This window comes from Microtus oregoni, unplaced genomic scaffold, assembly GCF_018167655.1.
Source record: "Microtus oregoni isolate MIOR12 unplaced genomic scaffold, Mior012 000029F_ref0000214, whole genome shotgun sequence".
Lineage (NCBI taxonomy): Eukaryota > Metazoa > Chordata > Mammalia > Rodentia > Cricetidae > Microtus > Microtus oregoni.
In genome coordinates, this window is record NW_024543088.1 from 4,649,652 (window position 1) to 4,676,915 (window position 27,264).

The 27,264-nt window shown below is 43.2% G+C and overlaps 1 protein-coding gene across 1 annotated transcript in view; it reads right to left on the reverse strand.

The window, feature by feature from the left end:
• Positions 1-27,264, reverse strand: part of Baiap2l1 (BAR/IMD domain containing adaptor protein 2 like 1) — a 100,020-nt gene that overhangs the window by 3,261 nt on the left and 69,495 nt on the right. The window contains exons 4-12 of the mRNA XM_041677962.1: positions 17,615-17,676; positions 17,445-17,516; positions 15,239-15,376; positions 14,215-14,367; positions 11,549-11,716; positions 10,565-10,712; positions 8,162-8,369; positions 7,606-7,683; positions 5,602-5,794 (exon numbers count right to left, since the gene is read on the reverse strand). Coding sequence (XP_041533896.1) covers positions 5,602-5,794; positions 7,606-7,683; positions 8,162-8,369; positions 10,565-10,712; positions 11,549-11,716; positions 14,215-14,367; positions 15,239-15,376; positions 17,445-17,516; positions 17,615-17,676 — 1,220 coding nt within the window. The remainder of the gene's footprint in view (positions 1-5,601; positions 5,795-7,605; positions 7,684-8,161; positions 8,370-10,564; positions 10,713-11,548; positions 11,717-14,214; positions 14,368-15,238; positions 15,377-17,444; positions 17,517-17,614; positions 17,677-27,264) is intronic.

The window sequence follows — 27,264 nt, forward strand, 5'->3', positions numbered from 1 at the left end:
CCCCTGCCCCATGCCTTTATTTTTGGAGTGGAATCCTCAATGATGACATGAAAGTAATAGCAACTTTGGTTTGGGAGACTGATGCTAACTGCTAGAGTTGGCCATCTGACAACCTGGGGTGTGGCTTTGTAGCACACTTAACTTAGTTCAATCCCAGGGAAGCAGGGAGACAAGGGTGGGGGATTCTAAATTGAGGACCTGTCCAAATCCTGCAGATGTGTGGCTCTGAGCTTCACAGCAGGTCACAGATACCACCTCCCTCCAATACATCTTTAGGGTGTTGGCTGGGGAATTGGTGGGTCTGTACCTCTTTTTCCAGAATTCTAAAAATCTTGCAGTCTCAAATTTCCTGTCGTTCCTCTAAGAGAGCACTAGCCGGGCACTGCCCAGCAGAGGGCAGTAGAATATCATCTTAAGCACCAGAGCTGTCTTAAGTGCCTAGAAAGCTTCCCAGGCAGTCCTGGGCACCTGTTAGTTCAAAGCAAACAACTCATTTTCTAATGTGAGTTCTGAGGCTGAGGTCTTGAGCCAGGCCTCCTGCAGGGCAGCATCACTTTCATAGTGAGTGGATATTCTATCAGGCAGGGGCAGGCTGCAGGCCGTGGGCTGTGACCTCAGCCCCTGGGCTCCCCTAGCACAGTCATCTAGCTCAGGACTCAGTGTATACTCATCACAAACACAAAGCGACTGCCTGGCTTGTCACATCTTAATCAGGCTTGAAGTGGTGTAAAAGTGATTTCTTCCTGCAGGGCACTCAGCTTCTTTAGCAGGCCTCTGGACAGTCATTTCTGATGTAACTTCTTATGATAGGGATGATTAAGAGCCAACTTATGATTTCTTTTTAAAGAGCATCAGGAGGTCCTGCCAGTTGCCTGCTCAAATTGCTGGCATGATTGGACTGCCTGGAGCAGCAATCCAGGCAATAGCCGGTCTGCGAGGGGCCTCTTGGCGCCCAGAAGTCAGACCAGAAGAGCAGTCTTGCAGCGCCAGGCTACCTAACTTTCCCATTGGACACTCCTGGACAAAACACTGTCCTATCCTGTGCTGTGAGGAGGACAGCATCATATCTTCGACTGGAAACCAGAAAGCTCTCTACCTGACATCGCCTGCGGTTAGCCCTCCTAGAACTACCAGTTCAGTGGCCTTTTAAGGAACCAGGATGCTTCAGTACTCAGCACACTAAGTCAGAGAAACAAGCACAGCAAATTCTTGAAAGTAAAGTGTGTCCATGTGGCCCCAGACACCAACATACTCTGGACAGGCCTCTCGTAGCCTCAAGTAAAAATGCCCAAAAGTCCAACAGAATAGCTCTTGATTTTCATCCATTCTGTCCCTATGAGACCTCAGTGCCAGGACATGGGGATCCTGGTCTTGGAGGAAAAACAGTAACTGTGGGGCATGCACAGAGGATCTGAGAATGTTGTTTGTTAATCTGTTGCTGACTGGACAAATCACTTCAAGAAAATTCATTTTAAGGACAGGTGTGGTATCCAGCACCCATATGCCCAGTACTTGAAAAGCTAAGAGAGAAGAGTTCAAGGCCACCGTGGGCCACATAATGAGATCATATCTCAGTTCCCCTACCCACTCCCCCAAAAAGATGTAGGAATATTGTTCAGGTGGTAGCGTGTTTGTCTAGCATGCACTAGGCCCTGGGAGCCACCACTAGCACTGTAAAACTGGCCTTGGTGGCACCAAGTTGTAACCTCAGCACTGTGGAGGTGGAGGCAAGAGGATTGGAAATTAAAGGTCATTCTTGGCTACACAACAAGTTTGAGGCTAGTGTGGACTCTATGACTCTGTTTTTAAAAAAATGAAAAAAAAGTTGTATATTCTATGTGTTATTCTTATGTGTTCATGCACATGTGTATGGTATCCTTGAATAAAGTGTTTTACTTATTTTGAGTGAGGTAACCCAGACTCAGAAAGACAATTACCACATGTACTCACTCATAAGTAGCTTTTAGACATAAAGCAAAGAAAAATCAGCCTACAATTCACAATCCCAGAGACCTAGACAACAATGAGGACCCTAAGAGAGACATACATGGATCTAACTACATGGGAAGTAGAAAAAGACAAGATCTCCTGAGTAAATTGGGAGCATGGGGACCATGGGAGAGGGTAGAGGGGGAGGGAACAGAGAAAATAAAAAATAAATAAAGTGTTTACTTGGAAATCAAACATAGACAAGTCCAGACTTAAGGCGGTTTGGCGTGATTGCTTTCATTGGCATGAAAACTACAGTGAATTTGGGATACAGTTTTTTCCTGAACTGGTGATATGTGTTACAGCCCCTTCCCGTGGGATCCTGGAGTTACTGCTGAGACACAGCTTTAGGCACTCTGCAGTATGCTGGCTTGCTAAGCTAGATGTGCCATAAGTTAGGTGATGCAGAACATCACCACCACCGCAAAAAATCCAGGAACATCTCAACGGTATATTCAGGAAGCTTCTCCCAAACCCCAAATGGCCATTGCACTTGCTCCTTAGATACCCTCTTTGAAGCAGCACTACTCTGTTGCTGATGGCAGGGGTCCTTTTGCTTCCCCTAGCTGTGCTCCTAGGACTCCTGGTTTGAGTTGGTGGCAGTGTCAGTGGAAGATTGGCAGTTCTCTCTGTGGTATGCATAGGATCTTGGAATATTCAAGAAGTGTCTGTTCTTTCTGTGAGTGGTAAAAACAGTACAAACCCGTCATCTAATCTCACCCTGTAACTGGGAAGCTCTTTGCATTTATGTAGGGGTTACTGTCCATCTCTGTTTTAAGAGAAGGCAAAGTAAACATCCTTAGTGGGATTTAGGCCTGGGTAGGGAGACTCTGAAGTATTTCCACCTTTGGATTTTGAAAGCCTAGTACCTGCCCCTATCCCCTCCCGCAACCCAGGCTAACCATGCTGGAGATGGAACCCACAGCTTTATTCAGTCCATGTAAGCTCTCTAACAACCGAGCTACCTCCCCATTATTTTCTAGTGACTTGACTTTTACTAGCTGGTATTTTCCATTATCCTTTGGATCAGAAAGGCAATCCTGCACCCTATCAGGTCCTTGGTAAACAGCGGAGAAGTGGAATGTGCTTTATCAGTCAGAGCTCCCAGCTCCCTTCCCCTCCTTGTACTGATAAACAGAGCTAGAGACTTTACAGCTCTGTTTCTCAATCCACTGCAGACCTAGGAAGTGGCTGTCATTCTTCTGTCCTCCCCCTTTCCTCCATTTCCCACGGCCCTGTAACCCATTTCACCATTGTATCTAGCCAGGCCAGCTCACAGCAGGGTCCAGGAGCAGGCGCTCAATTGGTTGCGGAGGAGAAATGCTGTGATCCCACTAAGTGTGGGTGTCAGGTTGGGTGAGGAGGTGAACATAGCTATCATCCATCCTTGTATCTATATTTACTTAAATCTGTATCAAAAATAAATATAATTGAGTGTTAATCATATCCTGGAAATATACATATTTCCTTTAATATTTTTCAAGCTTTCAGAAAACCAAACCAAATTCATCCTTTTATATTTTTGAGTGGTGCTGGGAGATCCGCACTTGTGCACCATGTACTGCTGAACAAAAGTTACCTTGTAATTGGTGTTTGCTGTGGACGAACTGTGGAATTGCACCCCTTCTGAGAAATGGGGAGTATACACACATGCTCTACAGAAAGGATCCTACAACTGTAAAACCTAGCAGGAAGACAAGCAGTAGATAGAAGAGGCGTGGACTCAGTTGTACCTGCTGCAAGAGGAACACTGGGGAAGGGTCAGTGAGGAAAACATCGTGAACACAAGCGGGGCAGGCTCTGGTTCCACCTGTCTGTGCTGCAGCGGTGCACACACTTTCAGCTGCTCATCCTCCCGAGAGTCTAGCTCGGTTTCCTATTCTCTGCCACTCACTCCTCAGCCTCCTTCCAGTTTTCTCCATGGTGTTTTCAAAGAGACACCTGCTACTACCCCATCCCATTCACATCCCAGGGAGCCTCCTTAGCCAGTATGGATCACAGTCTCAGCAATCATAGCCATGCCTTCACAAACACCCCTGACTCCCCAATCCTCCCACTCCAGTACTGTGACCTCACTTAGTCTCCAACCATTTGGTCATGCTTGAGGCCTCTCCTGTGATGATAGACTGTATGATGTCCTGAGTTTGCAGTCAGTAAGACTTCCAAAGATACATTTCTCAGAATGTATGCCATCAATAAGCTACATATGATTCTACACATGATCATACTTCTCATCTGAACTTGAGCAGCTGAGAAGCACGGTGACAATTTCCAATCACTGCCAGCAGCTTTAATGGGTGCATGGTACGGCCCACCTCCTGCTTTCCTGTGGTGTACACGAACTCACTCTGCACACTTAGTTTGTCAACCTGCTTGATACCTGGAACACCACAGCAGCTAATGATCATCCTCTTTCACCATTTTGTAAGCAACCAGAAACCTAGGTAGGACACACTGGCGCCCACCTTGCCTTCTCACTGGACACTGAGGATGTACAAGCTCTTAGCCTGGATACATCTGACTCTCAGTCATCCTTTCTCCATCTTTTCCTCTTCTGCCCAGTCACCACCCACTAGCTCCATTCCCTGTGTATGTACATCACACACAATGTTTAAACTTTCTGTTCTCTGCCTCACAAACATCTCCAGGAACGTCTGCACAGTGGTTCTTTCCTGTCACAGCTTAATGTCACTTCAGAGAGACCATAGCCACATATACTGTCCCATGATACCTGTTGTCCTGGAAGTACCCTGCATTTGGGACAGAAGGGCTGACTCTCAGATGCAGGAATGCATCTAAATGGCTGCTTTTGCTTCTCAACAAGCTCTGGCTGAAGGTGTTGCCCCCTACAACCTAGACTCACTGGAGCCCAGCTCTCTCCAGGCAGTTTGAAGGCCATCCCAGCATGCTGCTCTCAGTGGAATCCCTGGAGGCCTAGGCCCAGCTCCCCATTCTGAATGATTCTTCTTTTTCCGCCTTTCTCAGGGCTCTATCTTGTGATGCTGAACTAAACAAATTTAACCTGTCACATCCATCCAGGATGTCACCCTATCCATTAGTACCTCCCCCTATTTTCATTCTCAGCATGGCTTTTAACCTGTTTGGGTTTTTTATTTGCTTCCAAGCACTAGGATCTAAGTTCCAAAGGAGCAGGGCCCTCACCTGTTTGTCTAGAGCCCACACTGTGCCAGGTGCTCTGTAGACACTCCACTGCAGTTGCCAAGGGCAAAGAGGTGGCTAGGAGACCAAACCCTCCACGTTCCTTCTCAGGATCAGTTAAGGATTAAAGACAGTGTTTGCACATTGGCCAGCACAAAGTCCCTATTTTAAAGCTTAGCCACTCTCCTTTTCAGAAAACAACAGGAAAGGAACAAAATGCAGAGGAAGAGGATTGAAAATAAAAGACTAAGGCAAAAGCAAGGAGACATGAAAGTTCCAATAAGACCCAGCAAACAAACAGTTCAATTGTCCTGCACAAGATAAAGTAAAAAGGCAAGAAAGCAGGCTTAGACTTGGGGAGTTGGGGAGAGCATGTGTCTTTGAAGAAGAGAAACCTATGCTCTGATCCCCCATCAGCCATGAACAGAGCTAGGGTCTCTCGTCAGCACTCACAGGAGACGTGGGTGTGGCATCTGGTCTGGACACTGGGGCTTTGAAAGTAGAAGTAGTAGTTGTCTTGGGAGCATCTGCTCTCTTGTTTGAGGTGGCTCCCATGCTCAGGCACTCCAGGTAGTCAGGATCTGGGATGTTAACACTGTTCTTCTCAGTCAGGTCCACAGTACTGATGCTTCTCACTGGTGCAGAGCTTAAAGCCAAAGGTTAGGAAGCCAAGTTAGATGAGGTCATGCCACTTGCACCCCAAACATGTGACCCAAACATCCCATGGCCAAGACTATTAACCGTAGTAAGGAAGTGTCAGGGCTGGAGAGATAGCTCAGCAGTTAAGAGCACTGACTGTTCTTCCAGATGACTCCAGTTTGATCCCCAGCATCCTCATGGTGGATCACAACTATCTGTAACTCCAGTTCCAGGGATCTGGAACTTCTTCTAGCCTCTCGAGGCACTGTGCACACATATGATGCACAGACATACATGAAATCAAAACATCCATTCACATGGAAAAAAAGTGAGGGAATTACAGCATCACACTATATACAAACGTAGTGGTTTATATGCAGTAAGTGTACATGCTTATATACATTTGCTAGGTATTGAGACCCTGTCTCAAAAGACAACTCTTACTTACTTCCTAAAAGGATAGTTTTTCCTTCTTGGTACAATGGCATTTTTAGACTCTGCTAGAGGGGAACATATGGAGATGGTTTATGCAGAAAGGGCCTGAAGGATGCTGAGCATGGCATCTGAGGGTCCAGAGGCTGGAGAGTAGTATACACGAGGGAGTTATGGTAAAGTTCAGCGTGGACATGTTATTTCTGAGGGTCCATGGGCAGCCAGCTAGAAATAGCCACATTTCAGTATGGATGAGTTATGACTGAGTTTCAGTTTGGGTCCTGTACTCTTAGCTGTGTGTCCCTGAACCAGTTCTTTTTTTTGTTTTTCGAGACAGGGTTTCTCCGTAGCTTTGGAGCCCGTCCTGGAACTAGCTCTTGTAGATCAGGCTGGCCTCGAACTCACAGAGATCTGGGATTAAAGGGAAGCATGTGCCATCACTGCCTGGCTTTGAGCCAGTTCTTAAAACTTTCCTGTGCCTCAGTTTCCTTAGTTTTAAAGTGGAGCCCTATCTCACAGGGTTGAGAGAATTCACTGTGGTAAGGAATTTAAAGCACTTGGGATTGTCTCTAAAAGATGGCTTTTTTCTTTTCTTTTTTTTTTTTTTTAAGATTTTAAATGTATGTTTATCAGTTGTGAGCCACCTGACTGAGAACTGAACTTGGGTCCTCTATAACAGTAGAATGCATTCTTAAACACTGAGCCATCTCTCCAGCTCCAAGATGCCTATTTTTAATTGTCACAACCTAGACTGAAAAATTGGGGTTTATCAGCATGGAGGTGATAAGGGAGGTCCATTGGTGTAGTTGCAATTTTAAAGGTAAATGAAACATGGCTAGTGAGTTGATCAGTGAGGATGGTGCCAAGCTGGATAACCTGAGTCTGAGCCCTAGAGCCCACATCCTGGAAGGAAAGAACTGACTCCTGCAGGTTGTCTTCTGACTTCTACACATGTGCTGTATGTAGCACCTGCTTCTCCCACAAAAATTAATAAATGAAATGTGGAAAAAAAGAAGTAGATGAAATAGCCCAGGGAACACAGGAGGACTGAGGATGGATTCCAAGAAGCACGAGTGCCTATGTGGTGAATGGAGAAAGGACCCACGGAGGAGAGACAGCACAGGTCAAGAACTCAAGGTAGTAGAGCATTCATTGTACAGTGTCAGGGCTGCTGATGAGAAACAGCAGATGGGTGCTGTGGATGTAGCAATGCATCTGGTGGGGACAGGGAGGGCTGAGGAGCTGGTGGCTGGGCCATGTCACAGCAGACAGCCAGGGAAGCAGTTGGCTCCTATCAAGTGTTGAAGGTTAATCCCAGCCTGGCTGCACATCTAGGTTGTAGTGCTAAGTTTCAGATTCTCGGAGAGCTGGGCCATAGTCCCCTACCTTGGTGTAGGCACAGACACTGCTTCCTTCACATTTTCTTCCAGCAACTTTGTATATGATGATGGGAACCAGCCCCTCCTAAAGGTAAAGAAAAAGACCCATCTGTGATACTTGAGGCAGGCACATAAGTAGTACTCATATTTAGGGACATCCTGATGACTGCTTGGGTAGGCTAGCCACTCACAAATGGGCTGAATGAAATGGAAGCTTTTACAGGTGTCTCACACACACACACACACTGGAGGAAGAGAACAGATTCCTGGAAGTTGTCCTCCTATCCTACACTGTATAGCACACATACATGTGCACACAAATAAATATAAAAATATGCCTTTTGTCAGCAGTGATATAATATGATTTGATAATCTATTCTTGCATCAAGTTCACCTATACATGCACAAACTAGGTTGTGATGTAATAACAGCAGCTCCCCAAACTATAAAGAAGAATAAAGGGTTCCTACACCCACAGACAACTTGCAGTTTACAGGAACAACAGTGGTTCTCTGAGGTGAGGGCCATTTGAACCTGGTGCAGATAGGTTCGTGCTAACTTACGCTTTGGTGGTGTCATGCTCTCCATAGAGCCAGCCGTCCTTCTCATCCGGGATGAGCAGTGTGATGACGTCCCCCTGGGAAAAGCTAAGTAAAGTCTTGTTATTGCCAGCAGTATGAGGGAAGATGGTCTTCACTTTTTGCTTCTTCATCATGTTCAGTCCAGTTGCAACAGAAACTGATCTTTGTAAACTGGGATCTTCTGAAGTGTCTGTTGAAGTGAGCATGGGAATGATGATAATTCAGAGAATGTCAGCAGGCAAGTTCGAAGAGTAACCCCAGGAAACCATTTGTTTCTGTATCGTGCCCACACAATCCTTTTATGGAAACATAAATTCTGGCCTAATTCCAGGCCTTTCACATTGCCCATGAGGAGGAAACAGGTAGGCCCCAAGCCTGGAGGTCTTTGTAGAGGTCAGAGGAGCCCTGCAGCCCAGAACACTTGTAAGAAGAGAAGCCCAGCACAGCATGCGGCTTCACCTACACTATGGCAGCCAGGCCCACTTTTTCACTGGTGAATGCCCGCACTTCATGCTCTTTCAGTTTGGAACACAAGGACAGCTGAGGCAACAGCTTAGACCCACTACCTTTCTCTTTTGCTACAAGAAAAAGGAGTGAGTTGGAAATGCTGGTGTTCTGGCTTCTCACCTGAGCACATACATGTGAGCTGCTGAGTTCCCTTGGTTGAGAATATGTCAAGAATCTCAGTGCTATACCCCACTAGCCAGCCTCCAGAGGAAGGCTCTGTGACTGCTGATATTGACAGACAAGGGAACTGAGCCCAAAAGAGTTCCAAGACTGGTTCAGCTCACAACTGGCAAATGGCAGCTATAGCCACTGGGGGCAGCTGAGTCTATAAGCACCTATACGTGGGCACTATGCCACTACTGTCTCTAAACTTAAACATAGGCTGGTATGTACCACCCCAGAAAATAGGAAATTGGCATGGGGATTTTAAATACCTGCTTTATTATTGCATCTTTGTAACAATTACAACACAAATTTTGCTATTTCTTAACATGTCTCTAATTATCTCAGCACTAAATCTGCCAGGGATTTTCATTTGGCGTTTACCAAAAAGAACCAGTTATTTGAATGAATTATATACTTTAACTTTCTTCAAAAGCAAATAACTACAAGTTATTACTTTCCCTTGCTGAGCAGGATTGGTTGTCTTTATAGAAATCTTTGTCTCAATCTCTCATCCCCCAACAACTGAAGACTACAATCCGTGGGTTCTCTCCAGGTGCAGCCTGACTGCCATCAGGTTTGTACTGAGGGAGTTATCAGATATGCACCATTGTGTGAAACTCAATTATTATAGTCTATCCTGTTTATTTTTAAATACAATACTTCGTAGACTGGAGAGATGACTCGTTGGTTAAGAACAAATACTGCACTTGCAGAGAATCTGAATTAAGTCCCTTGCACCCATGGCAAGCAGCTCAAAGTGCCTCTTACTCCAGTTCCAAGAGATCCTACCCCTCTTCTGGCCTCCATAAGCACTGTGCTCATGTGCATATATCCCCACACAGACACACATGATTTAAAAAAAAAGATCTTTAAAAAAAAAAAACTTTTTGGGGCAGGAGATATGGCTTAGTGGTTAAGAGCACGTCCAGAGGTACCTGGGTTCAACTCTCAGCACCCACATGGCAGCTCAGAACTGAGTAATTACAGTTCCAGGGCACCCGACAACCATGGCAAAATACCTATATGTAAAAAAATAAAAATTAAGAAAAAAAATTGCCTAGGTTCTGTGTGATGAGAAGAGCGTATAAAGTAAAATGAAAGTTCTCATTAAAATAAAAACCTAAAACACTTCTCACCAGTATATTTACTCTGTAGACATCTGTCAGTAGATAGAATTAGTGTGATAAAAACACATCACTTATCAAATGTCTCATGGTCTCCCCTTCACACATGCTAGACAAATGTCTACTGTGGAGGTCCATTCTCAGCTCCAGCTTATTTCTTTGAGGTGTAGGTTATTCAAAGCCACGGCTGTATGTATTCATTATACCTGTGTGTCTGCCTTTCCTTCACAGTACAGTTATCAAAAATTTTGACAAATTATTTTTAAAATGTAAAAAGGATAAGTTTAGAGGTTAAAAGTACTTCCTGCTTTGGCAGAGGACCTGGATTTAGTTCTAGCATCTGTACTCAGTGGCCTCACAATCACCTGCAACTCCATCTCCAGGGGATCTAACACCCTTTCCTGGCCTCACAATCACCCACAACTCCATCTCCAGGGGATCTAACACCCTTTCCTGGCCTCCAAGAGCATTAGCACACATGTGGCACACACTCCTATCCCACACATACACATAAATAAAAACAGATATTTCAAAATTAATTAGAAGAATTGAATAAGTTTCCATAAAAGAAATCAAGTAAATCTCTTACTTGCTGAGTTGCTTATCTTTTCTGAACTCTGTGCAGCTGTTGCAGGGTTATTGAACATATCAATCAAAGGGCTGGTATAGGCTTTGATTGGAGGAGCAGGGGGCATCTTTGGTGAATATTTAGAAAGAGTGCCAGAATCTATCCCAATCTGTAGAAACAAATCTTTATTAGTCTAATATTAGGCCAATACAAATTTCTAGGATTGCTTTTTATATGGTAGAAACCCCCACTCTTAGTTGTGAATTATTTGAAAAGTATCATTAATTAAAAAAATTATTTTAGAGTCTTACTATGCAGTCCTGGCTAGTCTGGAACTCGGTGTGTTCACCAGGCTGTACTCAAACTCATGGAGAGCTGCCTGTCTCTGCCTCCAAAGTGCTGGAATTACAAGTGTGAGCCACCACATCTAGATAGGCTCCCTTTTGAGCATTACTTGGCTACAGGCGTTTACATTCAAAACAATTTTTTGAAAGAATTTTGAATGTGTTATATTAATTTGTTAAACACATAGCTTCAATAACAATTGAGTATCATGTATGCCCTGACCCAGATTCCCAAGCAAAGTCTGCATTATTTTGAAGCAATTCTCAGACATATCATTTCTTTTCTTCTTCTTTTGGATAAAGGTCTCACTATGTAGTCTAGGCTGGCTTCAAACTTATGATCCTCCTGCTGCATTCTTCCAGGTGCTGAGTGGTCCCAGAGTTTTTTAGTCTATTCCCTCAGATGTCTATAATGCCTTCATTGGTAATAAATTTATAACGTTGAAATTCAGCAGCAATAACATTTCTAAAACATAACAGTGCTAAACAGTATAAAACATTTGCAGTCAATTCTAGTTCTAAAGGAAGAAGGGGAAGGGGAGGAAATGGGGTCTAGGAATAGGAAAGGAGGGCTCATGGTGTCTACCACCATAATCAGTCCCGGTCCCCTAGATCAATATGACTCATACTAATAAACATACAAAAGGGGACTGATTCCTACCATCTTGCTTCTCTCGATCATGGGTGAAGGCTGTGGTGTCCCGGACACTGGGGTGGAGATGGGCGTCTTGATCTCTTCTATCATGTTCATGATTTTCTCTGGTACTTTTGTGGCATCACAACAGGTTTCCTGCCACCGAGGCAGCTTGGAATTAAGTAATTCTGCAGACTATAAATCCAGAAGAAACAAATTAAAGACAAAGGTGCATTGTTTGAATTGCTGATAAAAGCTGTCTCAAACAGCATCTCTACTGATGTATTAAGACTTGTATCCAGAGTGGAGGCTTGGAGTCTAATTCAGCAGGCAGTTTAAGCAACTATGAACACCTACTGTGTCTTGACTGCTGAGGAGGCAGGCTTAGGACCTAATGGGAACTTACCTGCTTTCTCAGCATGAATACAGAACTTCCAGTTAACACAGGACCATAAATGATTAAGAATCCTGTTGGGGCTGGGAGTAGCTCAGAGGCAGAATACATGCTTAGTATGCATGAGATGTGTGTGTGTGTGCTTATGTACATCTCAAAACCAAAACAATAAAACCATTCAAAAGCTAAAGGGAGGAGCTGAGCAACCAATATGAGAATCTTTCATTTTCCAGATAGCCCTGGAAAGGACAATCACCGTCTCCCCACCAATCCTTCTAAAATCAACACCTCTATTGTGATAAGAGGCGTAGGAGTGAAAGTGTCAGGCAAATGAATCAGACTCTGTTCCAGGAAGTCCACCTGTGGGGAAGAGTCTGTAGGTTCAGTGGTGGGATGGGAGGGAGCAGGCAGGGATGTGTATGTGCCTAGGGATGCTCTTGTCACTCTCTAACAGGCTCTGCACAGTAGCTGGGTGGCAGCACAAAGACAGATAAATAAATGGGCAGAGCTAAGACACTGCAGCTCTGGAGGCTGAAGCTGAGGAGCCATTCCTGCTCCCATAAACCAGGCTCTGTTCCTGCAACAGGACTCTCAGAGGTTCTCAAAACCTTTCTGTGAACTCCTTCTCCAGGGCAGCATTCTGGTTGGAGAAAGAAGTAGAGTTCCATCCCTGAAGCTATTTGCATGGCAACAACATTGTTCTCTTTTTAAACTCACACCAACCACTTCTGACCCTGACAAGCTGGGGAGTGGCATAATGAAGACCACTTGCTAGCACTGGCTAAGGGAAGGACTAGGACTATCTGCAACAAGGGGGAATCACAAAGCAGTTTTCAAATAGCTGAAGGAGCTTCTGGTACAAAAAGAAGCAGGATTGGTCTATGCTGTTCTACAAAATACTACTGGGATCCAAGGTTAAGACTAAGAAAGACCTTGTCAGTAACTAGAGCTTTCTGAAAACATCCCAGGTTACCAGACATAGTAGGGCATTGCCATAGGAGGGAAACTAAAGTTGCTTCTATCCCTCTGCAGCTGGGACCTTGTCATTCTGCCACAGCAGGAATCCTTCATGATGGAAGTATGCATGCTTCTAAACCTACTTGGCATTGCTCTCACTCATGTAAATGCACCGTGAGCATCTACAGATGCATCGGCACTAGGGCAGACACAAAAATGAGCACCGGAGACAGCACTTTTTTATTATAGCCATTTTAGATCTCAAGTATTTGGACTAGGAAGTTGCATATCCTTCAAGTGACAAAACTTTTATAGAATGTGACACATGCACACTCAGGGCATGAGGTAGGAGGGTCATCTGTCTATGTGTTACTTTCATTGGTCAATAAAGAAACTGCCTTGGCCTTTTGATAGGGCAGAAAATTAGGTAGGCGGAGTAGACAGAACAGGATGCTGGGAAGAAGAGCAGAGTCAGACAGACGCCATGGCTCTCCTCTCCCAGACAGACGCTGGTTAGACTCATGCCAGTAAGCCACAGTCAAGTGGCGATACACATTAATGGAGTTGGGTTAAACTGATATGTAAGAGCTAGCCAATAAGAGGCTAGAAATAATGGGCCAGGCAGTGTTTAAATGAATACAGTTTCGGGGTTAAGCTAGCCAGGCAGCGGGAAGTGGCCCGTGTTCCTTTTACTACAGTAGAACTTCTCATATTCTGGAACTCTTTCTTAAATCACTTGCTTATAAACAACAGTGAATATTTGACTTCAATCATGCTAGCTAGGGATGCTTACATAGGCCCAAGAGAATTAAAGGAAAAAAACGACGATCATCTAGAACCACCCAGAGATTGGACCCAGTCAAGACAATGACATTCAAGATGCATAGCCTACCAAAAGTTGACTTTTTAAAAAAATGTGTCTTTTTATTGTTTTGTTTTGGAGTCATAGCCCAGGCTGGCCTCAACTCACTCACTCTGTAGCTGAGGATGACCTTGAACTTCTGATCCTTCTGGCTACACTTCCTGGGGATTACAGGTGTCTATACTATACCCAGCTTACACAGTGTGCTAGGAATCAAACCCAGTGCATGCTTGGCAAGCACTCTACCAACCGAGTTACAACTGGGGCCCCCAAATGTGTCATTTTTTTCTACAAGGGATTTTAAATATGGATAAATTATGAAATTAATGATAAGTATTTATTTGATTACTCATTCCACCTGTATTTCTGTGAAGGTCCATTGCTCTCTACTGTGCTTATCTGTAAGGAGAGGAATCTCGAGGGCTTTTGAGTAGAAGATAAAGTTACTGCCACACTTAGTGCAGTCCGTTGCACACTCACCTGCCGGTGATAGTAGTGTATGTGATTGGCAAAGCTACAGTGCTTGTCCACCAGAAAGCAGAAGCGCCTTTTTTCCTCAAGCAGGGCTTCTTTACAGCCATCTGCAATGAACTTCTGAATTTCACTCTGGCGAGAAGTAACAGTCTCCACATACTATGAGAGTAAACAATAGAAACATGACAGAAGGCATCAGATTGCTGCACAGCATGACACTTATCATTTGCCATCTTTATACCCAGTTTACTTTGATTATGGAGTAAACACTAAATGCAGATAAACACGGGACAAAATACTTGTAACCTGACCTGAGCAGATACTCATCGTTATTAAGATACTGACTCATGTGTAGAGAAAGGTTAATGAAGGTTTTACATTCCCCACTGAGCGGCTGGCATCATATAACTACTCTAGGAATGACTCTCTTCTACTGAAAGAGAACTAGAAAGTTTTAGTTTTGATCACAGTTCCAGGTTCCAACCATAGGATTTAACCTAAGCCTCATTTTCCCATGGTAAAATGAGGACAGTTAGGTCAAGCATGGTGGTACACACCTTTAATACTGGTACTTGAGAGGCAGAAACAACCAGACTTCTGTGAGTTCTAGGCCAGCCAGGCTACACAGTGAGACCCTATCTCAAACAAACAGGAGGGATAGTCATGTTAATCACAAAGGTCCCCTTCTTTTCCCTGAGTTAAGGGGAAATGCCAATAAGTTCTATGTGCTATTATGTTTATTCTGGAAAACCCTGCAATATTAAGTCAGATTACATATGCTTTGTTTTTCTTTTCTTTAACACAGGGTCTCATCATGTAGCACAGACTAGACAAGAACTTAAGTCCCCTCCAACTCAGCCTTTAGAGGGCTGGGATTACTGGCATGTGCCACCATGCTCAGCGTGGAATGCTTATATTTCACCTTAGCAGTAGCACAGAGGGAATGATATGGTATGGTTGATTGAAGTAAGCCTCCCCTTAAACTGTACATACAATGACTGACAAAGGAAAATATCGCCGAAAAGCTCACCTCAGTTTCTTTGTTTTCATATTTCTGTGCATTTCGTCCTCCTTGACTTTTTCTTCTGATCTTCTTCAACTCCGCCTGAGATTTCTCCAAAGAATCTAATTTATTCTTGTGTTCTGCTTGATATCTTTTCAGAGTAGCCTGTAAGACAAATGCTGTTTTACTGTGGCACCATGCAAGCTGCCGTGAGTCACTTCTGCTCACACTTCACCGTGCATAGCTAACTGGCTTTGACATCTTCGCACCCATATGGCTTCATTCTGGCTGGGGCTTAAGAATGCCAGTCCACACCATCCTCACATCTACTCCCGAGGATCTGCACTCCACTTGCATTCTAGGTGTTAGTTCTAATGTTTCTGTTTATAAGCAGCTCTCTCTAAAGATAAAAATGTCTTGTCTTCTTAATTCCCTCTTTTTTCAAAGGTTTTTAGACATTGGGTAGTCAGTGCTTTGATGAATACACAAACAATACTAAAGATCTGGGGATTTAACTCAGTGGCAGAGTGCTTACTTAGTGTATGTTAAGCCCTGGGTTCCATCTCCAGCATACACACACACATGTGCTCTCTCTCTCTCTCTCTCTCTCTCTCTCTCTCTCTCTCTCTCTCTCACACACACACACACACACACACACAGCTGTTATATGATTTACAATTCAAGACCTACAGTGAACATGTGCTCAAGAGTGTTTGGGGTGCTGTATAAGCACAGTGTTTAAGAGACTAGGTTACAGTTATAGCTTCTTTCCTTATTACCTGTGTGAGCTCAATACTTACATTTCTATAAAACCCATGCTTCTCATCAAATCTGTAAGATGATCATAACAATATCTAGATAAGGGTTTTGTTAGGAATACAAATTAGAAAATGAGCTGGGCATGCTGGTCCATACCTATAACCTCTGCACTTGAGAGGTGGATAACGAGTTTGAGGTCATCATCAGCTACCAATATGACTATTCTGGGCTCCACAAGTCCCTGTGAAGGGCAGTGAGGGGGAGGAAAAAGATGGCTGGAGAGTTGATTCAGTGCTTAAGAACATTTTCTGCTCTTGCAGAGGACCAGAATTTGGTTCCCAGCATCCATGTTGGTTGGCCTACAACTTTAACTCCAACTGCAACCTGTGTGTATGTGCACTTACACTGTACTAACATAAGCACACAGTTTGGAGTTGGAGTTAAAGTTGTACTTACACACACACACACACACGTCTTTTTTTTTTTAATAGAATGTAAAAGTCACAACTTGAAGTCCACCTTAGCAAGTGTGTGTAACCCCATGGCCTGTGCGTACATAGCTACAAATCTTGTAAAGATTTCTGGAGAGGACGATTTGGAAGGGTAACATGGGAAGACCATACTAAAACATAAAGGGGTTGGGGGTTGGATGACAAAAGAAAGTAAGTGTCCTAAGCAGAAAGAGAAGATGCCATATACCTTAGAGTCCTGGGAGTCAAAGGGCTGGTGAAGGGAGGCCTGCAAACTGCCTGGATGGATGGCTGTGTGACAGGCAAGAAGTCACAAAGCACAGGTGTTCTCCCAAGCACAATGATATCCAGGTGCTGCTTAGTGAAGGCACCAGCATGGTCTCTAAAAACTCCTTGTCCCTCACAGGAGTGAGTTTCTTCTTTAGTTTTTTCTGTGTTTTTGTTGTTGCTGATTCTGTGGTTTACTTATTTATTTTATATTTTGCCTGTATGCATATCTGTGCACCATGTGTGTAAGACCAGAAGAGAGCATCAAATCCCCTAGAAGTGAGCTGCAGATGGTTGTGAGCTGCCCTGTGGGTGCTGGGAATTAAACCTGGGTCCTTTGGAAGAGTGGTCAGAGCTCTTTACTGCTGAGCTATCACTCTAGCCTGTTTCTGTGTTTTTGTTGTTGCTGTTTTAAGCTAGGGTCTCACAGTGCAGCTCAGGCTAACTTCAACATCATTATCCTTATGTGTTGGGAATATGGGCGTGTGCCGCCACATCCAGCACCTCTCAATTTTTGTAACACACATACCAAGCAATGGCAAAAGTGAGCCCACTTAGCCCAAAGAGAATGCTAGTTTTAGATATTCCAGCTGGTGTCAGCAGCAAACAAAACAGTGTGTGTGTGTGTGTGTGTGTGTGTGTGTGTGTGAGAGAGAGAGAGAGAGAGAGAGAGAGAGAGAGAAAGCTCTCCTAGGCTGAGTGCTCAGTCGGCCACGGTGGATGAAAACCGCACTCACATTCATATACTTTACGTCAAGCTCTGTCTTCTTCTCCAGCTCATGGATAATCTCCTTATGGAATTTTTTGAACTGTTGACAAAAATGAAAATTAAAAAATTCACATCATATTTGAGTTTTAAGCAAAATTTTTAAAAATACATTTTAAAATATAACAACTGTCCACGTACATTTTCATCAAGAGTCTCATTGAGTTTCTTGTGGGTGCTGGAAATCTCTATGAGTACATGGCCTGTGAACAAAACCAGACACATAAGGGGAATCCATGGCATGGTTTTGCAAATAAATAAATAGAAACAAAATAGTGGAAGCAAACGATACAAGGTTGCCCTTAGAGGATCCAAACAGTAAACTTCAAGACAAGTATAAGGTGTGATGTCTCCCCAAGGATGGTTTAGAGGAACCCTGTGAACTAACTTCCTACCTGGGTTAAGAGCACCTACTCTGTTCTTGGTTTCACACTGGTCTATTTTACTCACTCCCTCAGCCAAATCCTATAAAGATTTAACTTTTTAAAACAGATTTTTGATTTTGTTTATATTATTATGTAAATGTGTGCCACGTGTGTGTACCCATGGACACCAGGCGAGGGTGTCAGATCTGGAGTTACAAGGTGGTCATGAGACCTGATAGCTGGGGCTAATATTCCAACTCATGCTCTCTAAAAGGGCAGCGCTGGTATTCACTCTTACCCATGAAGCTGTCTCTCCAGCCCTGTGATTTAACTTCGAATTCTCTTACAAAGGATTAACTCGGTCAAAACAATAACTAATTATAGTAACGGAGGGTTTATTTTTATCTAATCCTCAGAGAAATCTGATTATCTGCTCATCACGGAGAAAAAGCATCTTCTTTTTCTCATTTTAGTTCCTATATTTGTTCTGGAAAATATCAGCACGAGGGGAAACTGTAGCAGCCACAATGTTCCACTTTGGATCTCCTGGGAGGACAGAGTCTCTGCAACAGTGAAATGTTCCAGGAAAAAGGAGTGGTCAAGAACCTCTCTGCCAACCTACCTGCCTCAGAAACCACACCGGTCTGATGAATACAAGCAGGAAAACAGAGGGACTCATTTGGAATGACTGCCACTGCTTTATGAAACTACTACAGAATGTACTGGTGGATTGCTCTACAGGTCAGTAGCAAGATCCAAAGGAATTTTTACGGCAAGCTGAACAGCTGTGGATGGGAAAGGATGACACAGTAGGGCCTGATAGAATAAGGGAAGAGACCTCATGGTCTCAGCTGTCACTACTGTACAAATGACTCAACTCCACTTTCAGGAGCATTTGTAGACAGCTGCTTCTCAGATCTGCCAGGCCAGCCTAGCCCCTCCCTCATCTTCCATCTCAGAAATCCAGTCTCCTCCCAGACTTGGGTGTTCCATGTGTAAGAGTGAGCTCACTGTGTCTCCTAATCCACCTGTCCCCAGCCAGCCCGTCATGGTGGAAGACCTCTCACCCATGTGTCATGCCCATGATGAAGAGTCACTACTGTGCATTGGTGCCATCCACTGGGCCAACTTGAGGGAAGAACATGAATGAACCTTACTCACACTACATTTTTAGGCCACAACTATGCTTGTCCTACCCTGAGGAGAATGAAGTCACAGACATACTTCCCAAGTGCACTCATCAGAAGTGGGAGGACTCTCCTTGGTCCCCACACAGATCCAGACGGCTCTGCGTCTCAGGAGAGTCTCCCTCCTTCACTCCATCCCTGACTCGTTTGTGCTCTTATTTCTCTGGAGTATGTTCTCTTCTGGGTCAACTTTACATGGTGCTTGGGATCTTTCTAAAAGCAAAGAAGGCAGCTTCCCTGCTCTCCCCATGGTGTTCCAGATAAACAGACTCATGATCTACACGCCAAAGGCCTCTATGAACAAGTGCAGTGTAAACCTTGGGTGGGATGGGCACAGAGAACCACCTATAGAAATATAACCTGGAGAGGTCACAAGCCATCAGAATCCGGGAGACACTATTCCCTAAGCTCTGTGAGCCTAAAGTTCCAGCCAGACAACGTGCTGGATAAAGGAGACTTGTGGCAGAATCATGCTCAGTATTCAGGTTTTTTTTTTTTTAACCCACTATGTTCATTAACTTCCCACCCTGATGGGAAAAAGTTAATATGAAGAAACAAAGAAGAGACGCCCGCCTGCAAGCTGGCCAAGAATATAACCAACCACATTACTATGTCATTTCAGATACTGAAACATTCACAGTTACTTTTATATCTATTTTGAACCATAAACAATTCCTTGTTGAAGAGAAAAAAAAATACAAATAAGATCCAGTTCAATTATTTGAAAACTAAGCACTTAGTTCTTGGCAAGTTGGATCTTATGGAAAAAAAATCTAAAAATATTTTGGCTGAAACCATCAGAAGAATTCTGTTGGAAAGCAAAGAGGTCACATTTCTTTCTTACATGACCCTTCTTGAACTGTGTTTCTGCAGTCCCACTCAAATGTGGACCTCAGAGCAACATGTTGTGTATTAAGCACAGCTCTGAACTCAGTGCTCTGCCTTGCTAACCCAGCCCAACACACATGGGTTCCCTCTGCCCAAACCCCTGTTTGGTTTCTGCCACTGCAGACAAGTTCAATGAAATGGGCCATTCACGGTGGTAGGACGGGAACTCCTGACCTTGTTATTCTTATCCCTCATGGTTTGTGGCATTCCAAAGTTGGTCTTCCAGTGGTAACCCTCGAGTCCTTGGTTTTAAGAATTGACTGAAACACACCTTAGCTATGATTGTGCAAGCTGCCAAAGCATACCTTGAAACAGAACACGAAACTACCTTTAGGTTCAATCCATAGATGTTTACTCTCCAATTGAGCAAGTATTCCTTCAGGTTTGAAAATGTTCTGTTTCTGTGGTGCTTCGCTCCTCATCCTCTAGCCTACTTTTTCATGAATTATATTTGAGAAGGGAAAAGACTCAGAGAACATTGAGGGAGGAGCTGAGAAAGCACAACCCAGATTCAAACAGAGCAGAACAGAGCACATGCCCTGACAGGAAGCTGTGGTTGCATGCTGCACCAATCCGTTCCTTCTTTTCAGGTTCAGAGCCAATATTTTCAGGAAGAAATTCGTATCATTACAGCCATGTGACTCAGTCTGAATAAATTAGATTCTTAACGGTGCAATAATAAGGAATTTATTATTAAAATTAAACATTTTTGCAGCACTGGAGATGGAACTGGGGTACTCACCCATGCTGGGCAAGTGCTGTACCACTGAGCCACAGCGCTGGCTCAAAGGAATTTAGGTAAAATATGTACACATTTCAAATTCACAAACTCAACTTAGATAATGCTCATAGCAATAATGGCAAATAGCAGTATTGTCCTAGGTTTTAGGAACTATGAAGAAATGTATCCAATATGTTGAACAAAGTTATGTAAGGATATTCATGTGGCCAGTAGGCAATGTGGCCTTGAAATGTTAAATAACAAAACTTAAAGAATGTTATTGGTATGAGATACTTTTTGTTTGAAATACTTTTATTGATTTTTTTTCTGGGTAGTACTGCAGATGGAACCCATAGCCTGGCTTGTTGGGCAAGTACTCAGCTCCCATTGGGAAGTTAGTTATTTCTTTGACACGGGGTCTTGTTATATTTATATAGCCCAGAATGTCCTCAAATTTGCAATCTTTCTACCTCTACCTTCCAAGTGTTGGGATTACAGACACGCACTACCACACCCAGCTGGTCTATTAATATGTTCCAGTGAGATAAGTCTTTACCAATTCACAGTAAGAATGTGGAGGAGCCAGATGGAGCCTGCCAAGGACAGAGGCAAAGAACACATGCTGAATTCAGGCAGACATTAAAAAAAAAAAAGAAAGAAAGAAAAGAAAAGAAAACCAAGCCCAACTCTTTCCATTTATATCTGGTCACAGATAATTACAACACATTTGTTATTTCTGGAGAGTACAGAGTAATGGCTGAGTCACACGCCACTTCCTACGTGTTACTACAAGTGGAATCAGACGATAAAACAGTCGTGTGGAAGCCAACCTACTACTGGCCTAAAGTCATACTATGCAGACTGAATTGAAAATGACCAAAAATGTCACTGGGAAATGGATAGTTTTTCTGACATTTTTACAGATAGCAAATGGAATGTGGAGAAATGCAATGAGAGCTAAAAAGAGGGTTTAGAAGGTACAGGTGTTTGCTGCCAAGCCTGGCAACAACTTCAAGCCCTGGGACCCAGTTGGTAGAGGGAAAAAAAGAACTCATGTAGGTTCTCTTCTGACCTCCACACACAAAACAAATAAAACACAATAAAAATTTTAACAGTACAATGAAGGTAAAAGCAAAGCACACAGATGTTATGCTAAGGAGACAGGTATGTGAGCTGGAAATCCAAATCACCCATACTTAACCACAAACACAGGAGCAAACTGGAGATGCTCCACTGCCTCTAAGAAGGGCTCTCAGGCCCTGGAGGCAGGCAAGTGGCTCCCCTTTGATCAGTACTGTGCTGTCAACTAGCAACAGGAAGCTGTGCCTGAGGGCTCGTGCCTTTAATCCCAGCACCTGAAGGCAGAGGCAGGCAGATCTCTGAGTTCAAGGTCACCCTGGTCTACAAAGTGAGTCCCAGGACAGTCTGGGGGACACAGAGAGACCCTGTCCTGGAAAAAAAACAACAACAAAAAAAAACCCAAACCAAACCAAAACAACAAAACCCAGCCAACTAACCATACAAACAACAACAACAAAACCCCACAAATAACAACATGTGTGTGAAACAGAGCTTAAATGGGTCTCATTCTTGGCTTAACTAACTGAAGTGCTATAGTTCTAATTAATGTCTTGTAGTCATCATATAATTATTCTTCCAGTGTTCCCCCCAAATAAACAAATAAATGACGAGGTATATGTCACAAGAGTCAGCTTGGTCAAATGTGTGATATCCTAATCTGAGCATCAAAACAGTGAAGGATGTTAAGGATGGTAATAAACTATAAATCCCCCCCCCTCCGAAAAAATCCAGGAATCTGTGAGTCCACGCCAACAGGTAATACAGGGGACAACAATGCTCCTGTCAAAAGTAAAATGTCAAGCACCAATCCGTGAGGAGAGGCTACTGGACTTGGGAAATCACCATTTTGCCACCATCATAGTAAAGACTGGCTAGAGCAAAAACCATTAACACATGCAAAACTTAGGATGAGGAAGATGATATTGCATAGCCTGGAAGTTTTCCTCTAAGATTGCTTGCTAAGAGAAATATTTTTAAAAATCCAATAATGAACTTCAAGTCAGATAGTACCTTTATATCAGAAGTGAGAGGAAAATGATTAGTGTGCTCACATTTGATACACACCAGATGCAAAATGGCTTAGATAGTATTCTAGCAAGAATAAAGATCTGACATCTCAGAGTCTTGACTACCATCAATCTCCAGTTAGCATTTATAAGAGGTTCACACTACCATACTTTAACTGAATGAAACTCACCTATTTAGATTTTAAAATTACATTAATTTATTTGGAGTGTGGTGTACATCTATGTGGAGGACAGAAGACAACTTGGTTGGAGTTCATTCTTTTACTGTGTGGGTTTTGGGGATCAAACTTAGTCAGGAGTACAGGTCTTTTCCCACTAGGTCCTCTCACCAGCCTCTCATTTATCTGTTTAGTTTTGGAGAAGGAGAAAGAAGGTGAAGATGATGATGAAGATTATTCATCTCAGACCTGGTTGCTGGAGATAATAGGAGCTGAAGAGGTGCGTTGGTAGGTGAGCTGGTATCAATGTTGTACTTAAAAGAAGATCTTGGGCAGCCTACTTCTTAGAAAGTGGTCAGCACAGTCAAAAATATGAAAGTGAATATTTCTCTGAGTCAAACAGAAGTTGCAGTTGGGAGGACCTGACTTTGTAAACTCCATAAAGAAGGGGCTTCATTTTAAGTCATATAATGGGGGGGGGTGCTGATCTCAGCTCCAGAAATGTGCTGCAATGGTAGAGTTTGAGCAGATACCCTAAAAACAGCCAATTAAGGAGGCAGGGAGCAAGGCCATAAAATTTAACAAGGTCCAGATGTTCCTGGGGGCATCCTGTCCTTGAAGACACCTTGTCAATTATTAATGGATTTTTGTTTTGTTTTTTTCCCCCTGCCCAAAAACTGACCCATGGTTTCAGAAACTCCCTTACCCTATGCCCTCCTTACCCAGTCCCATGACGACAGGACATTTTTCCTTCCCCAGCTCTGGGCTGCACTTCCCTCACCCACTGCATTGGTGTGGCAGAGGTGCAGTTCAAACTCAGGTTTGAATATTAAAAACCTTCTTGTGCTTCTGTGGAGTTTCTTTTGGGGGGATAATTAACTTGGGCACGGCAGCTGTCACAGGCTAGAGAGACATCTCAGGAGTTAATAGCCTGTACTGCTCTTGAAGAGGACATGTTTTTAGTGCCCACTACCCATGACTAGCTGCTCACAACCTCCTATAACTCCGATCCAAGGGGATCTGATGCCTCTGACCACTGTGGGTACCTAGACTCACATGTTCACATACCCAAAACACATATACATAATTAAAGATACAATTAAAAAATTTCTTTTAAAAGGTTGCAGTCATAGTGGGGAGTGAGGCTAAGTCAGGAGGATTTTTGAGTTTGGTGCAAATCTGGGTTTTAGAATAGGATCTTGTCTCAAAAAACTGAAAAAAAAATATAACCATAAATGTAGACTTTTTTTCTTCTTTTTGGAGGTGTTTCTTTTAGACACAGTACAAATAAGACTTAATTTTTGATAGTTAGGTGTTAGTGGTACACACTTTTAATCCTAGCACTTGGAAGACAGAGGTGAATCTCTGTGAATTCAAGGCCAGTCTGGTCTACAGAGAGAGTTTCAGAACAGCAAGGGCTATAGAGGGAGACAGATCCTGTCTTAAACAACAACAAAATAAAACAAAAACCCAACAAATAAACAACAACAACAAAAATCAAAAACAAAACAAAGCAACTTGATTTTTATGTGGAAGTCTAGAATAAACTATCCAGAGGGAATTGGCTTTGCACGGTAGACTGTCAGAAGCTACTGTTGATCTCTCAGTAACGGAGCACAAAATCCGCAGGAAGAAGGTGGGGGCTGGAGAAGAGTACTTAGCAGAGCTCAAGGGGCAGGGAGCCTCAGTCAAGGTCAAAGCAAAGAAAGACACAACGCTGCCAACTAGGATTCTCAGCAGCACTGCCCACCTTCAACATTGCTTAGGAAAAGTAAAGAGCTCCATATTTCCTAGAATTTACCTCAGTGTTTGCTCTCTGCAAAGATGGAAAAACTCCCCCCCCCCCAGGCTTCTCCCAACAGAGATAGGCAGCTGTTGTGAAATAAGCCCAAAGCCCTGTTCTGGGCTCTGTGGAGAGACTGGCCTTCTAGGGCAAGCTGCTGTAATAAAGAATCTAATCTGACCTGGGAACAGCAACTAGTTATCCCAGGCCCCTCAAGCTTTCTCACTAAGAGGAAAGAAAAGCTAAGAAGGCTTCCAAAGGTCAGATTCCAGGTATTCAGGTTGTCCAAAACTTTCACAAAACAACTCAAGATTGCCACTGAAGATAAAGGAATGAAGTTTTCCTTTCCCAAGACTTTATCACAGGAATCATCAATAGGGCCCCAGGAAAGGATCCTGGGTACAACTGAAGAGCTGCAAGGCACAGACTCCGCAAGAACGACACCCTGAGAAGAGGAAAAATAAAAAACCTTTGATACAGTTACAGCTACACCCAACATTAAATATATCCCAACTCCTAGTCAGATAAACAAACAACTATTCCACCAACGCCTTGCTTCCACTGTTCCTATTTCCTGGTATATTTAATTTTCATTAACAAAATTAAACACACTGAGGAAAAAAACAATCTGAAGAGACAAGGCAGACATCAGACCCAGACTTAGATATGGTGATTTTGAAACTGCAAGACTGTTAACTTCGTTGGGTGTAACAATGCACACCAATAGTCCCAGTATTCAGGGCTGCCAGTTTAAGGACAGCCTGAGGAACACAGTAAATTCTAGGCCAACCTGGGCTACACAGTAAGAGTCTGACACACCCTCAAACAAAACAAAACAAAACAAAACAAAACAAAACAAAACGACTAATGACTGGTTGATATGCCAAGGATCCTACTGGGAAAACTGAGTGACGTGTGAGAACACATAAGAAATGTACTCAGAAGCCGGGCGATGGTGGCGCACACCTTTAATCCCAGCACTCGGGAGGCAGAGGCAGGCGGATCTCTGTGAGTTCGAGACCAGCCTGGTCTACAGAGTTAGTTCCAGGACAGGCTCCAAAGCCACAGAGAAACCCTGTCTCGAAAAACCAAAAAAATAAATAAATAAATAAATAAAAATAAAATAAATAAATAAATAGAAATGTACTCAGAGATTGAAACTCGAATAAATAATCAAAGAAAATGATAAAAACAGAGATATAGAATGCCTCTGATGTTCTGGCTTTCCAGGAGACTGGACACATGAGCTTAAAAGAAGCAGTGAGCTTTAAGATATGTTGGTGCAACCTTTCAAAACTGACATACAAAGGAATGAATGAAAAAATGGAACAAAATATCCAAGAGTCGTGTGCAATTAGAAGGGTAAAATACCAATAAAGGCAAAGCCAGAGAGAAAAAGGAGTGGAATGAAAAATCATCAAAGCAATGGTGTTGGAGACTATTTTCCAAACCTAAAGACAGATATCAACTCACACACCAGAAAGCTCAGAGAACACAGAACAGACACTGAAATACTGACACCTCAGTGTATCACACACAAACTGATAAATACCAAAGATAAACACACATTCTTGGAAGAAGCCAGAGGGTGGGAAATGCCAAAGTTGGAGAGCAACAGGATAACAGTTACATCAGACTTCCTCTCATGTGCAAGCATGGAATCTCAGCACTCAGGGACAGAGAGAAGAGGATTGCAAATTCTAGCCCAGCTTAGTCTATATAGTATATAAAAAAAAGCAAGCAGCCTGGTGGCACATAACCCTAATCCTGCAATCCCAGCACTCAAAACACCTGAAGTAGGACTACCATAACTCAAGGTTAGCTGGGCTATGTAGTGAACAAGAGGGCAGCTAGGGCTTCACAAACTAAAAAATACCAAAGATAGTAAAATATCTAAGAATTCCAAGATTCACCACCTAACATTCGTCTAGCAAAATTATCCTCTAAATACACAAGAAACACACACACACACTCACATGGAGTGGGGAGGGATTGGGAGAGAATGAATGTGTGTGTGTGTAGGCTGAGATAGGGTCTCCCTATGTTATCCTGGTTGGCTTGGAACTTGCTTGTAGACCAAGCTAACCTTAAACTAACAGCGATATACCTGCCTTTGCCTCTTGAGTGCAGGGATTAGGAGAGCACCACTTTGCCTAGCTGATTTTTTTCAGACAAAAATCTGTCACCAGTAGACTTCATTGTAGAAAATGTTAAGACCTTTTTCTGAGAAATGTCTTATGTCAGAAATTCAGAGTTACATAAAGAACATTTAATAAAAGGATAACTTTAAGGAAATGAAGGTAATAGAATATTTTCTCTTCTGGCTTCCTTTTTTTTTATTTTTATTATTTTTTGTTGAGACAGGGTTTCATTTTTTGGCCAGGCTGTTCTTGAATTCATAACCCCCCTATGTCAGCCTGTGATTATAGGCACATCTGCCATAGCCAACTTTGTAAAAACTATTCTTAGGGACTGGGGATGTAGTGCAGTTGGTAGTAGGCAGAGTGCTGGTTAACACAGACAAGAAGCCTTGTGGTTGGGCTCCAGTGCCACCTAAAACTGGGTATGATGATACATGCCC